At 43.3% G+C, this 15,166-nt stretch overlaps 1 protein-coding gene across 1 annotated transcript; it reads left to right on the forward strand.

Moving 5' to 3' along the window:
- The first annotated feature begins 4,104 nt into the window (after positions 1-4,104).
- On the forward strand, positions 4,105-14,934 carry LOC125294924 (tripartite motif-containing protein 16-like). Its single transcript, XM_048243999.1, has 6 exons — positions 4,105-4,704; positions 5,758-5,853; positions 8,244-8,477; positions 12,707-12,866; positions 13,930-13,986; positions 14,395-14,934. Exons 1-6 carry the CDS (start codon positions 4,105-4,107, stop codon positions 14,907-14,909), a joined length of 1,662 nt encoding a protein of 553 aa, XP_048099956.1. The 3' UTR covers positions 14,910-14,934.
- Positions 14,935-15,166: the final 232 nt, after the last annotated feature.

Here is a 15,166-nt window from a genome sequence, read left to right on the forward strand (position 1 = left end):
CTGTCTGAGGGGAACAGGAGGGTGGAGAGGAGAGCTGAGCTCCAGTCATATCCTGATCATCCAGAGATATTTGATGAGTGGTATCAGGTGCTGTGTAGAGAGGGTGTGTCTGGGACTGCTACTGGGAGGTGGAGAGGAGTGGGAGGGTTGATATAGCAGTCTCATATAAAAGCATCAGCAGGAAAGGACGGGGTAATGAGTGTTGGTTTGGATTTAATGATCAGTCCTGGAGTCTGGACCTCTCCAGCTCCAGCTCCTCTTTCTACCACAATAATATAGAGACTGAACTCCCTCTAGTGGCCAGCTCCAGAATAGGAGTGTATGTGGATCACAGGGCAGGAACTCTGGCCTTCTACAGCATCTCTAACAACACAATGACCCTCTAACAACACAATGACCCTCCTGCACAGAGTCCAGGCCACATTCACTCACACACTCTACCCTGGGTTTTATATAGGCACTGGATCAGCAGTGAAGCTGTTGTGAGCCACACTGTATACAGCAGGACAGAAATGTAAAGACCCCAGATACAGATAGATGCTGTTATCACACACACACACACACACACACACACACACACACACACACACACACACACACACACACACACACACACTGTATACAGCAGGACAGAAATATAAAGGCCCCAGATACAGATAGATGTTGTTATCACATTCACACACGCGTGCACACACACACACACACACACACACACACACGCACGCGCACACGCACACACACACACACACACACACACACACACACACACTGTGTATACAGCAGGACAGAAATATAAAGACCGCAGATATAGATAGATGCTGTTATCATATCCACATATCCACACACACACACACACACACATAAACACATCCCATCTCATCAGCACACATATAAGCCACCACTCACATGTAAAGATCTGGCAGCTGCCTCTCAGCTGCCTGCTATTCTGTGTTCTTGGGGAAAACAAAAGACCAACACCACTCCCTCATCTTTGGACCCCAGCAGATATTACAACATCTGCACCTCTGCTGGAACACACATCTGCACACTACACACACACTATTGGGTGGGAAATGTGTTGATGAGCCCAGTGTTTCACCCCCTCTGATCCTCTCCCACAATCCACAGACTTCTGAAGTTCGCCTACAAAAAAGCTACCCTCTTTGCCCATATAAGGAGATTTGGTATCTAGAGATTTTACTAATGTGAAAATAACATTCAATTATAGCACCTGTTAATCTCTTGAGGGGATAATTGGGAATGCAGGTGTTTTGTTCTACACATTTTTGTCCTCTGCCTTCGAGTGGGTACTGTGATCTTCGGTACGTTGAGACAGAACACTTTGATTTTGCTACCCCAGAGCTATCTTGCAATACAACTTGCCATAGAAGTAAATATTTATAAGGTTGTACTCAAGAGATTTAAAAAATATATCTAATGTATGATAAAATATACACCTTATGTTGCAACACGACGGACTCAATCTCTGTCCAAATATATCAGATATTATGATGGATGTTACATTTGTCCTTTTTGAAAATAAAAAAAAAACTCACGTGATCACTACTGTTGACGGGGTCATGTAATATGTACATATTTCATGTTTGTGAGTCACGTAATCAGTTCAATAATCCATGTTTGTTTATCAATCCTTCTAAAGTTGTTTCCATGATGTGGGAGAGTGTGTCTGTCAGTCTGAAACTAGGATCAGATCAGTCCTGGAGTCTGGCCCTCTCTTAGCCTAGAAATCTTCAAATTACATTTGCTGCCAGGGCTAGTCTAGCAACTCTCCGTTGGCTTGTGAGCTCCAGAAATCGAAACTCAATCAGGCCAATGAAATCGTGTATAGAGTCGTTAGGTGGGCTTAACATAATGATTGATGGCAGAGTTGCAACGGCTTGAATTCCCTGCTACTTGAAAACAAATAAGATGGATGTTGCTGTTGGCTTAACAGTGTGACACGAGTTAAAAGCTTTTATTAAGTTGGCAAACGTTTGAACTAGCCAACTAGCTCCGCTGGTGGGAAACGATGGGACTCATATGGCTGCCGCTGTCCTATTAGCGTGCAGAGGGAATTTGAAAGACAACTGATTATCCCGCCCCTCGGACTGAGTACTGCGAACGGTGAGTGTCCCGACCCTACATTTTAATGTGGCTCTGGCTCGTCGGGCTAGTTCTAACCTTAACCCGTGAGGTGAGGTCAGATCAGTCCTGGAGTCTGGCCCTCTCTGGTTCTGGATCGTCATTCAGGCACAGTAATGAAGAGACACAACTCCCTCTAGTGGCCAGCTCCAAAATAGGAGTGTGTGTGGGTCACAGGGCAGGAACTCTGGCCGTCTACAGCATCTCTGACACAATGACCCTTCTGCACAGAGTCCAGACCACATTCACACACACACTCTACCCTGGGTAATGGATAGCTCCTAGCTTCATTAGCAGTGAAGTTATTGTGATCTGTTCCACCTTTGGAACAGATCATCAGCTAAATGTGTGACACCTACAGAAGTGATATGAATATTTCTGCAAGCACCCGTAAACATCAGATCAAATAAAACATCAAACAAGTGGAGCTATACCCCAGTTCTCTCTCTCTCTCCAATAACCACACACACACACATAAACAGTACCTCTGTTCTCTCATATTAATGGTTGTGTAAATAAGGTGTGAGTTCAGTACTTGATCACCACACAGTGTGTTGGTCTCCAGCCATTATTATCCTCTGTCCCCCTGACCTTTGACCTTTGTTGAGTTTGTTATGGTGAAAGTAGTAAAAGCACAGGAGGCCGACGTGTCCCAACCTTGCAAACACCGCTGAAATGTCCCAACCTTGCAAACACCGCTGAAAAGAGCCCTTTTTGAAAGGGGAGAAGGAAAGGAAGCAGCTGCCAGCCTCTCCCCCCCTCCCTCTCTCTCTCTCTATCATCATATGCCCAAACTTTTAAGGAAATTTTCAAAAGTATCTTGCCAGAATTATAATGAAACTCACTGAATATCCTAGTTTAATATTTATTCAAATTTATTTAATCTATGGAAGCAATAAGTAATATATACTAAGCAATAATGTCTAATTTCCAAATAAATATTGTGTACCTCCTTTGGTGTCCACTGTCGGAGTCTCACCAGCCATCTGCACACCTGGAAGGCGGGGCTGGAGGCAGGTGAGGGTCAGCGTGCTGTGGAAAACCGTGCTTACCACCTCCACGGCTTTGCTCATCCTGTGTGACCACACCCTAACACAGATCAGCACTCGGACTATTGCTTGGCAGGAAGCAGGTGACCAAAACTACCACCACCACCACCATAGCCAGGGACGTGAGGGTCCTCTCCAGTGCTGCTGTGGAGATGCTATGGTGACTCACACGAGTCAATGTTGCACACACATTTACCTGTCCAGGGCACTGAGCTGAGATGCTCACTTTATGGTTCAAGGACACCAGGAAGAGGAAGACGTGGCAGAAGACGTCACCAAACCTCCAGTCTATTCCGGAGAGGTAGTAGCCAACACGGAACCATAGCACCACCACCACACTGGGGAGGAAGGAGGTCAGCCAGGGCCAGGTTGAAGAGGAGAACATGGATCTGCTCTTTCAGGGCCTCATGTGTCAGCAGTTAGATTTCAAATCAGCACCACACAATATCTCCACTAGATGGCAGCATTACTCTTCATAGTCTAGCCTATCCATGCATTTTGAATGAGGACATTCTGAATTGTTTGCTTTATTTTACAGTGTTTAAGGTTACGAAATGGAATTCAATACTTTGACAGTTTTGAAGTTTCTCAGTCAATTTCATCATACATGGAAACTGGTGCTTCTTCATGACCAGTAAACGAGGTTGTTTTACTCTTAGGTTGGAGCAATCACCTAATAATGGTAATAACCCATATTAATTGGTCATATCAGCCATGCAGAATTATCTGCCAATCTTTGTCAATCACAAATGTGTTTTGGCCATGATCTGGGTTGCATTGACACAACCCTACATTACATCCACGGAAGTCTTTCAAGCGTAGGCGGGTCTACACCGATTTCAGAGGAAACGAAACTTAAAGGAGAGAGTGGCTTCGGAGGTTCGAAGTGTTTGTTGTGTTGTGCTCGGGAAGAATGGCAGAGGCGATTTCAATTAACCAGGAGGACCTTTTTATCTGTCCGATTTGTTTGGATCTGCTGAAGGATCCAGTGTCTCTTAACTGTGGACACAATTACTGCACGGGCTGCATTAAGGGCTGCTGGGATCAGGAAGATCAGAAGGGAATTTACAGCTGCCCACAATGCAGACAGACTTTCACTCCAAGACCTGTGTTGAACAAAAATAACGTTTTTGCTGAGGTTGTGGAACAGTTTAGGAAGACCAGAAATCAAGGTAGGCCTACTGCTTCTCCTCAGTGTTTTGCTGGACCTGGAGATGTGGAGTGTGACAGCTGCTGCACCGGGAGAAAACTAAAAGCGGTCAAGTCCTGCCTGGTGTGTTTGTTGTCGTACTGTGAGACTCATCTCCAGCGCCATGATGAACTCTTCTCAGGGAAAGGACACAACGTGGTTGATGTCACAGGTCAGCTACAGGACAAGATCTGCGCTCAACACCAGAGGCTCCTGGAGGTATTCTGTCGCACGGATCAGAGTTGCGTCTGTTTGCGATGTCTGGTAGATGAACACAAAGGCCATGACACGGTCTCTGCTGCAGCTGAGAGATCGGAGAAACAGGTAAGCACCGGGAGGGAGTTCAGGTGCAGATATCTTTAGTGCGACTGCTCCACACCATGGAGAGTGCATCCCTTACAAAAAATATATAATAATAAACAATTCCTGCAAAATGCAGTTAGATAGGCTATGCAATGCATTATACAAGAAATGCTTCTTACAACATATTTAAACAAACAGGATTAAATTATAATGATGGCTTCTTTTTTCGAAGGTCTTGATGTGAAACGGCATAATCTTCAGGTTGATTTATTGGTTGGTTGGTTAATTGCCAGGTTGAATGAAGTTGTTAAAAAGCAGACAAAAAGCTATCCTCACATTGAAATGCATATGCTGTGCCTAATTCACAAGAGCCAGAAGGACCCAGCACTGACAGGGGGCCACTGGAGAACACTTGTATATTATTAAGTACGCTAAATTACCTAGTCAAAAATATACATTTCACCCCTCCATATGGTTCAGTCTTGCATGCTACTTTGCATTTCTATTTTGAGTTGAATATAACCTGTGTAAGTATTCTTTATGCCTTTAGAGTACACAAAAATCACCAGTCATCATTTAAGGGGTTATTTTTCAAATGTTCTTTTGTGGGCAAAATTATTTTCTATAATAGGGCCCATACTTTCTAGTGGTAGTTGTTTTGTTTTTATCACATCTCTATGTCCAGATAGGGACAGCACAGTTTGTGTTGTTTCTAACACATTCATTTTAAGAGTGTAGTTATACACATTGCATCAAATTATATTCATAAATGTTTCTTTCAGAAGCAGAGCTACACAGAATAGTGTGCTGAACTTTATTACTGATCCCATCTGCTCCTTTGTGCCAAGTAAAGATTAACACAGTCGGGGTCATGACTGAATATGTGGTATCTCTCCTAAGTCCCAATAAAGACACTATTTGCTCAGTGGTTTCCACAGATTCTACAAACAAACAGGCTTCTTTATGACTAAATTTATGAATCAAAGTTTCATGTGAGGATTAAATTACTATTGAATATACAGTGTAAGCACTATGTAGTAATGTGTAGTCTGGTATTGTCACTGTGTCATTTAGAAGGAGATGGAGGAGACCAAGAGGAAACTCCAGCAGAGACTCCAGGAGAGAGAGAAGGAGCTGCTGGAGCTGAGGAAGGCTGTGGAGACTCTCAAGGTGAGTACTGAGAAAACTATAGACCCTTTCAACTGCATAAACAAACAGGTGCGCTCTTTAGGCATTCCCTGTGGCACAGTTAACAACAGTGAGCTGATGGTAATTTGTGGACAAACACAAATGTAGTACTGACCAGAGTAGAGGACAGCAGCTGACTGCCAGGGCAGATGCTCATCTAACGGTAGCCAGTTGGTACGTAGCTGTGCAGTGTGTAAACCTCCCTCCCAACACCTTAAGAGACGCGCTAGGGGGTCTCCAACCTTTTTTGGGAATGAGAGCTACCTCAAGGACCCGATATGGAGGGCTACTCATTTGAAACAAACAGACCCTCACCCCTTATTTTGCGAGGGTGATCCTCCTAAATAATAGCCATATGTGATTTTTACATTTATAATAAGCCTTTAGATATTAAACAACTGTACAGTATTTTCATATGATTCTTAAATACTTCAATATCAATATGCAACACTACTAACATTTTTGTTCAGTTTTTTTCATTTCAAAGTTTCATGGGGAATCTAATCTTACATTTTTTAGCATTAGATAAGATAATATAAGATAAGGTAAGAAGCTTTATTGTCATTGCACATAAGATACAATGAAATTTCATTTGGCAGCAATCCCTCAGCTATGATAAAAAAATAAATATGTATAAAAATATGTATAAAATCAGTAACAATAACAACAGGTTAAAGTGCAGATAAGATTGCAGTATGTTCATGGTTCAGCAGTCCCTTCACTGCCATGGGAAAGAAGCTGTGTTTGAGTCTGTTTGTGCGGGCTTGTATTACACTGAGTCTGCCAGACGGGAGTCTGGTGAAGAGAGTGACCTGGGTGAGCGGGATCACTCTGTATTTTTGTGGCCCGTTGGAGGAGACGGCTCGAGTAGACCTCATCCAGGTTTGGGAGTGGGGATCCAACGATCCACTGAGCCATCTTGGTGACTTTGTTCAGTCTTCTCCTCTCTGCTGCAGTGCAGCTGGCATACCACACTGTGCATCAAACAGTAAGGACACTCTCTATTGTGCAGTGGTAGAAGTTCCTCAGCAAAGGTGGAGGGAGTTTGCTTCTCCTCAGCGTTCTTAGGAAGAAGAGACACTGCTGGGCTTTTTTGATGATGTGGGTGGTGTTCACAGTCTAGCTTACTATTAAGAATTCAGAGGCTGTTTAAGTTCTGATTTCAGTGGACAATTCGGTTGGAACATTACAATAGCAATCACCAACACCACCCTAACTTATGAAGACGCCTTTTATACAGTTTTTTACCGTATTGCACATCTGAAATCTCTCCGTGATTAAGACAAAAAAACATTTTGCTTTTTGCCAGTTAATGCACAGTCCTATTGCATGGTATGCATGCACAAGATTTTCAGCGCTATTGCTACACCAGTAGGCTGTGGAGGAGAAACGGCCCGTGAGCTAAAGCAATTGTCTTTCAGTCATTGAACGATCATGCACGAACCGTATGGGATGAACACGGAATAGCCGCAGAACTTTTGAAAAGATATGCTTCCATTGGCTATACCAGACGAGAAAACTTTTTTTCTCTTACTGCGTGTGAGCAGCATGTATGTGCTCCGCTTCCATTGTTGTTTAAAGATTAAAGCTAAAATTTAACCCAGCTACAATTTGTAAGGTACCGAACCCTGGAGGACTCATTGGAAGATATTTTTTTGGTATATATCCAGAAAACGTACTCATTTTACTAAATTGTGCGCTCATTTTACTAAATTGTGCACACGTTTTACTAAATTTTGCGTACATTTTACTATTGTGTTCTCAATTTAGTAAGTTGTGCACACGCGGCCACAGTGTTGGATAGCTAGAGCCTACGGGTTTTAGCTAGTGATGGGCAAATGAAGCTTTGGTGAACCACTGAACCACAGCAGTGTGAACCTAGCGACACTAGCTATAAAGCAAAAAGATGGCCGCCACACATACATTTTCAACATAAAAGTCCTTAGCAAACCAATATTTTTGGTTACATATACTGGTTTGGGTAAGGATTTTTACGTTGAAAAATCTACATGTGGAAGCCATATTGGGTTTTTTCATTAGTGTTGCTAGCTTCACACTGCTGTGGTTTAGTGGTTCACCAAAGCTTCATTTGCCCATCACTAGTTTTAGTTCACTTGCTAGCGTGCTCAACTCCCATTCTGAGGTGCTGCAAGTTGCAGGTTCAAGTCAGTACGAGTGCAGGGCTGAGCCGTGTGGTCAACACAACGCAGGTTACACTCAGTCATGGCTCTCATCCAGTCAGCCAAAGAGGAGTCTGCAAAACTGAGTCACCTTCCAGTTCCTCTGTGCCACACTGTGGGTAACAGGCTGTGTGGAGGAGCTGAGTGAGGGCTGCTTTAGATGGACCCTCCTCTTTGTGTGTCTTCTAACAGAGCTCTGCACAGACAGCAGTGGAGGACAGTGAGAGCATCTTTACTGAGATGATCTGCTCCATTGAGAGAAGGCGCTCTGAGGTGACAGAGCTGATCAGAGCTCAGGAGATGGCTGAGGTGAGTTGGTCTGAAGGACTCCTGAAGAAACTGGAGCAGGAGATTGCTGAACTGAAGAGGAGAGATGCTGAACTGAAGCAGCTTTCACACACAGAGGATCACATCCATTTTCTTAAGGTAACTGTAGTGTAGATAGATTTTTTGCAAGTGTTTAATTTCCAACATCATACAACCCTTGTTGGAATATACTAATTAAATTGACATACAGTATACAACATAAAGTGTCTGTTTTCAGTTGAATGTTCTTGCACTCAGTGCCAAAGCTCTGCAATATTGCATTCAGTGCCAAGGTACAATATACAACCTCAGATATGCATTAGATCAGGGGCTGTATTCACAAAGAATTTTCAGGCTAAAAGTAGCTCTTAACTGGCGAATTTAGGAGCAACTCCTAAAAATAATGGGCGTGTCACTCTTAACTGTAGGACTAATTTTTTTCACTAAAAGTAATTCACGAAGCATTTTAGACCTAAAAGTAGCACCTAAGTCTGGGACAGCTTAAAAGAAGTCGAGAGGACTCCTAACTCACTAAGACCTATTCACAAACCGTTTTTTGTGGCATTTCACGTCGCAATGTTTTGAAATGCGTATGCGGCTACAGGAGCTTCCAATCCAAGGGAACAATTTTGCATTGTAGGCATAAAAGGGATGCAATAACGCCACCAACAACAACCAAAAGTACTCATTGTCAACATATAAATTAAATGTAACGTTTCATTGTGAATCAAATTAAAATGTTCTTCTCTTTGCAAACATAGGCATATAGTGATAGATTAATTTAATAATGTTGCAAAGATACTGCATCAATCCGTATGTTTCATTAGGCTACTATGCTATTTGTTTTGCCTTACTTTTTATTCATTTAGGCTAGGCCTTTTTATTCAGTTATTCATCTTCTGTCGATCATCTTCTGTCCGCATTCTCAGACCCGTCACCTGTCACTCATCATCGTAAGGGAGGTGTTTGGAATCATTCCCCCGTTACAATCATCAGCCAATCAAGGTGGTCACTTCAGTCAAGCTTGTGCATGAGTAATGACGTCATCCATAGCAACAAAGACTCACTCTTAGTTGTGGAGTTGTCACTTTTCCTTACTAAGAGTAGGTCTGAAAGGCTTTGTGAATAACTTTTAAGAGAAAACTCCTTGCTAAAATCTTTTAGTGCGATTTAGGAGTACTCCTAGTGGTAAGATAAAAGGCTTTGTATACGGCCCCAGGCGTCTTCAACATTTCTCGGACCAAGGACCCCTTGCTTGATAGCAACCTTGTAGCACTACATATTGCATCAAGTTGCTTATTAAATCCAACCGATAATATTATGTAGGACAACTTATTTTACATGAGTAGACAATGCTAATCCATTAAAATAACACTTTTGGACAGAGATCATATATTTATAGATCAGGGGCCGTATTCACAAAGCCTTTTATCTTACAACTAGGAGTACTCCTAAATCACACTGAAAGATTTTAGCAAGGAGTTTTCTCTTAAAAGTTATTCACAAAGCCTTTCAGACCTACTCTTAGTAAGGAAAGATGAAAACTCCTAAACTAAGAGTCTTCGTTGCTATGGATGACGTCATTACTCATGCACAAGCTTGACTGAAGCAAGGGGGCAGGCGAATTCCCAGAAGTAGAAGAATCAATGGTGGCTGGAGGGACCACTTCTCTACTAACCCCATAGAAGCCCATTCATTTTAGGATTTTTTTGAAATGCCATAACTTCATATAGCATATATCCTGTGCCCGACATTGTAGCTTCTGTATTATCTACATAAACAATAAAAGGTAAAACAGACTCAGCTACCTGCATTTATGTAGCGTTGAGGTTCCCGTAAAAGTATAGTTAGCGAGTCCCGTTTGTCAGGAAGCTAACGCCGTGGGAGATAACCGTATTGTTTGGATAAGAAGCTCAGTCCAGCCAGCACGCGAAAACTCATGAACAAAGCTATGTAGCCTACAATACCATTGTATGTTAAGGTAAAGCATTGGATAGAGCACTAACGATCGGGCACTAACGATAATCATTTCAGAGGTTTTCGATGAATTGACCGTAGGTCAGAAAAGTGTTAAGAAGATTAGCTTCTAGTGCTTCTAGGCTATAACTTTTTGTTTGTTTTACCATGACTGTTTTGAAGATGCTCATGTGTGGTAGTTTCAACATTAACACGACTTGATATCACTTGTGAGGATGATCTTAATAATAATACTTAAATAAATGTTTAACTTTGATGACTTTGAAGGCAAAGGAAGTGTGAGGAAAATTTCTGTATAGCCTATCTATCATATGATTTAGTTCGATGGCTAACGTCCGCGAAGTTAAGTCGCGAGTCTGCGCAGTACTGGGGGGTACCAACTGAAAAATCGTTCTATTTGACTCAGTGCCCTCTCATTGAAAGCGGCGACGGAGTCTGTTCGTCCCATTTCTTTTATTGGCGTTTGTAACAAGCGGAAGTTCGAGGAGCATGACTGAGTTTGCCACGCCTCCTTCAATCAGACAGGTTATTTATTAGCAGTCTGCCTCTATCTGCCCGGTTGCAGCATCAGCGTCACTCCGCTTTGCAAGGAGAGCTACTCCGCGGACCATCTTTGATTAGAGCAGAGTTGGATGGATCGATTGCCCTCGTTTCACCACAAGGAAAGCAGACCTGCGTCGCCTTCTCCAACAATCAGTTGATCTTTCCTCTCTACTATAGCCGATCAACCCAGCACCAAAGCGCCCGAGCGCGGAGTCATTTCCTCGGCGTCTCCCCTCTGTTCTTGCAACATGTTTTTCAACTCCGCAAGTTATGGCAGCCAGCGTGCAGCCCACTACCTTGCCTTCGCTACTTGCGGCCTCTTTCTCTATTCTAAACAGCTTTCCCCTGCTCACTCAACTTCGCAAGTTATGGCGGCCCTCTACTTGCCTTCACGGCTACTCGCGGCCTCTTTCTCTATTCTAAACAGCTTTCCCCTGCTCACTCAACTCAGCTCAGTTATGGCAGCCAGCGTGCAGCCCTCTACCTTGCCTTCCGCTACTGCGGCCTCTTTCTCTTTCCAGCTAATCAACCCTCCCACTTTTCTCTTTGCCTGCCAAGGGTGCTGCATAACCTCCTCCCCTTCCCCGTGGCGACGGCAAGGTTCGCCTTTTCCTCTTCCCCATCATCTCCGCCCGGTGCGAACGCGTTCCAGCCAGCGTTTTCCCCAGCCAGGGACCGCGTCCCTGATTCCCCCTCACCCCTCTTTCCCTGGATTGGTGCCACCACCCAATAAGCTACCGTATCGGCATCTCATCTGAGACCATGTCTACATTAAATAGTAATACAATTTAATCTATGTGGTGATCACAAAATGTATTTAAGGGAGCATCGCTTTAACTCAATGCCGGCGTTGGCCGTAAAGCAGCTGATACACAGGAGCTGTTGCTCTGTCGCTTATTGCCAAGAGGGCAAGGAAGGAATTTTTCTCCTTTAAATGTCGGAGTTCACTTCAGGACCCTGGCCAGAGACTTCGCCAAACATGCTTTTCTATTATGCTATTATATCTGTTTGCAAATTACGGAATGTGAACTAGTGAACTGTCTATGGACTGAAGTGACCACCTTGATTGGCTGATGATTGTAACGCGGGAATGATTCCAAACACCTCCCTTACGATGATGAGTGACAGGTGACAGGTCTGAGAATGCATGTGCTACACAAGGACGGAAGATGATGAATAACTGAATAAAAAGGCCTAGCCTAAATTAATAAAGAGTAAGGCAAAACAAATAGCCTAGTAGCCTAATGAAACATATGGATTGATGCAGTAGGCTATCTTTGCAACATTATTAAATTATTCTGTCACCATATGCCTACGTTTGCAAAGAGGAGAACATTTTAATTTGATTCACAATGAAACGTTACATTTCATTTACATGTTGACAATGAGTACTTTTGGTTGTATTGGTGGCGTTATTGCATCCCTTTATGCCTACAATGCGAAATTGTTCCTCAATGCGATTGGAAGCTCCTGTAGCGCATCGCATTTCATTTCAAAACATTACAGCGTTAAATGCCACAAAAAGCCATTTGTGAATAGGTCTTAGTGAGTTAGGAGTCCTCTTGACTTCTTTTAAGCTGTCCCAGACTGAGGTGCTACTTTTAGGTCTAAAATGCTTCGTGAATTACTTTTAGTGAAAAAAAATTAGGAGTCCTAAAGTTAGGGAGGACAGCCCATTATTTTTAGGAGTTGCTCCTAAATTAAGCCACTTAGAGCTACTTTTAGCCTTAAAATTCTTTGTGAATACGCCCCAGATATAATTATGTTCCTATCCATTCATCTTTCTCTCTCTCTCTCTCTCTCTCTCTCTCTCTCTCTCTCATTTGTAGCATTTTCAGTCAGTCAGCCCTCAACCTCAGTCTAAAGATTTATCCAGCACTTCTGTCAGCCAAAGCTGGTCTTTTGAGGCTGTGAAGAAATCTGTCTCCTCACTGAAGGGGCAGCTGGAGGATTTCTTTAAGCAGGAAGTCATGAAGATCTCTGCAGCAGGTTTGTTATATAGACATTCATTAGAAAAGGAGAAGAGGTCACATAATATGATAATCTTTGGAGAAAACTGTCTGCTAAATACCATAATCATAAAATAATGAAATGTATGCAAATTGCAGCCTTTTCTCTTTTTCTGATATAGGTTATTAGTTGTTACAGGTATATGAGTTGTTCAGTCCAGCACTCTAAGAAACTATACAAATAATTAATTGAAGCCTGCTCCTATACCTGTGCATAGTGATATTAATTTATGTTGGTCATGGCTAACGGTGTGACGATTCATTAATTAGGCAAAGTGACTGATATGTGCACGTTGTGAGCACAACACAATGATGGGAGAGACACAGAGTAAGTTCCACAAGGTTTACAATTTATTAAGTCCAAAAGGTCTCAAAACAAGCAGGGTCGACCGAACGGCCTTCAAACAAAGGCACCTGATGCGACCGGATCAGCAAGCAGTAACAAGCGCCTGGTGCTCTGCTGCTCTCTCTGCCTGCAGAGGGGAGGATCTCCAGCGGATCTGAAGCCATGACCTGTGCAGCAGTGCACCTAATTGGGCTGATTGGCTCCAATCACACCTGTATGGGACATAAGGCAGAACAGAGAAGCCATGGCCTGGGGGAAAGGACAAAGCCATGGCCTGGGGGAAAGGACTGGTTTTGGTCATTCAATGTGTAATATATACCAACTTAATTGACCCATTTGCTCAGCAGTTTGTTGGGTTAAGGAATTGATTCAAATGGTTCCATTACATTAAAATGAATCATCATTTAGCTGACGCTCTTATCCAGAGAGACTCCCAGTGAACTAACTACAGGAACTACTGAAGCAACTTGGGGTTAGGTGCCCTGCTCAGAGGCACAATGGTGGCAGCCCCTGGGATCAACCTTTAGCTGTTCCATTTGGAAGCTCCCGAACCACTAGACCAGCAGCCCCCACATCTGAAGGTCTTCTGAACCTGCTCTTCCCGTCCTGATGAAGATCAGTGCTGCTTGAATGAGTGCATCTCCATCTTCACTTTGGTTCAAGTTTGGTTAGTTATAATGCATTTCTTCTTTCTCAGTGTCTGATGTCCAGGCTGTTTTTACTGAGCCAGTAACCAGAGAAGAGTTCTTAAAGTGTAAGTTGATCTGGTCTACAAACACTGAGACAAACATGTACACACACATTCATTCAAGTATTTGTGGAAACACACACACAAACACACACACACACAGGCAGTGAAACACACTCACCTGTACACTTGCACACAACCATTCATACAAAAATGTACAGAATCACACACACACACACACACACACGCACGCATACACTAAAACATAAATACACTTCTTTTAATACATTTGAATACAAGCAGTGAAATTCACTCATGTTTATACTTACATACAGCCATTCACACAAAAATGTACATAATTACACACACACGCATGCACACACACGCACGCACGCACGCACACACGCACGCACACACACACACACACCTAATTAAAATACAAATCTAACTTTGTCCTCTCTTCTCCCTCATCAGACTCCTGTCACTTCACACTGGATCCAAACACAGCACACAGACTCCTCCATCTGTCTGAGGGGAACAGGAGGGTGGAGTACAGAGCTGAGCTCCAGTCATATCCTGATCATCCAGAGAGATTTGATGAGCAGTATCAGGTGCTGTGTAGAGAGGGTGTGTCTGGACGCTGCTACTGGGAGGTGGAGTGGAGTGGGTTGGTTTGTATAGCAGTCTCATATAAAAGCATCAGCAGGGAAGGACGGGGTAATGAGTGTGAGTTTGGATTTAATGATCAGTCCTGGAGTCTGTACCTCTCCAGCTACGGCTCCTATTTCCATCACGATAATAAACACACTAAACTCCCTCTAGTGGCCAGCTCCAGAATAGGAGTGTATGTGGATCACAGGGCAGGAACTCTGGCCTTCTACTGTATCTCTGACACAATGACCCTCCTGCACAGAGTCCAGACCACATTCACTCACACACTCTACCCTGGGTTTTATATAGGCACTGGATCTTCAGTGAAGCTGTTGTGACCCACCCTGTATACAGCAGAACAGAAATGCCCCCAGATACAGATAGATGCTGTTATCACATCCACACACACACACACACACACACACACACACACACACACACACACACACACACACACACACACACACACGTACCCATAAACACATCCCATCTCATCAGCACACAGATAAGCCACCACTCACATGTAAAGATCTGGCTGCTGCCTCTCAGCTGCCTGCTATTCTCTGTTCTTGGGGAAAACAAAAGACCAAAACCA

This window comes from Alosa alosa, chromosome 5, assembly GCF_017589495.1.
Source record: "Alosa alosa isolate M-15738 ecotype Scorff River chromosome 5, AALO_Geno_1.1, whole genome shotgun sequence".
NCBI lineage: Eukaryota > Metazoa > Chordata > Actinopteri > Clupeiformes > Clupeidae > Alosa > Alosa alosa.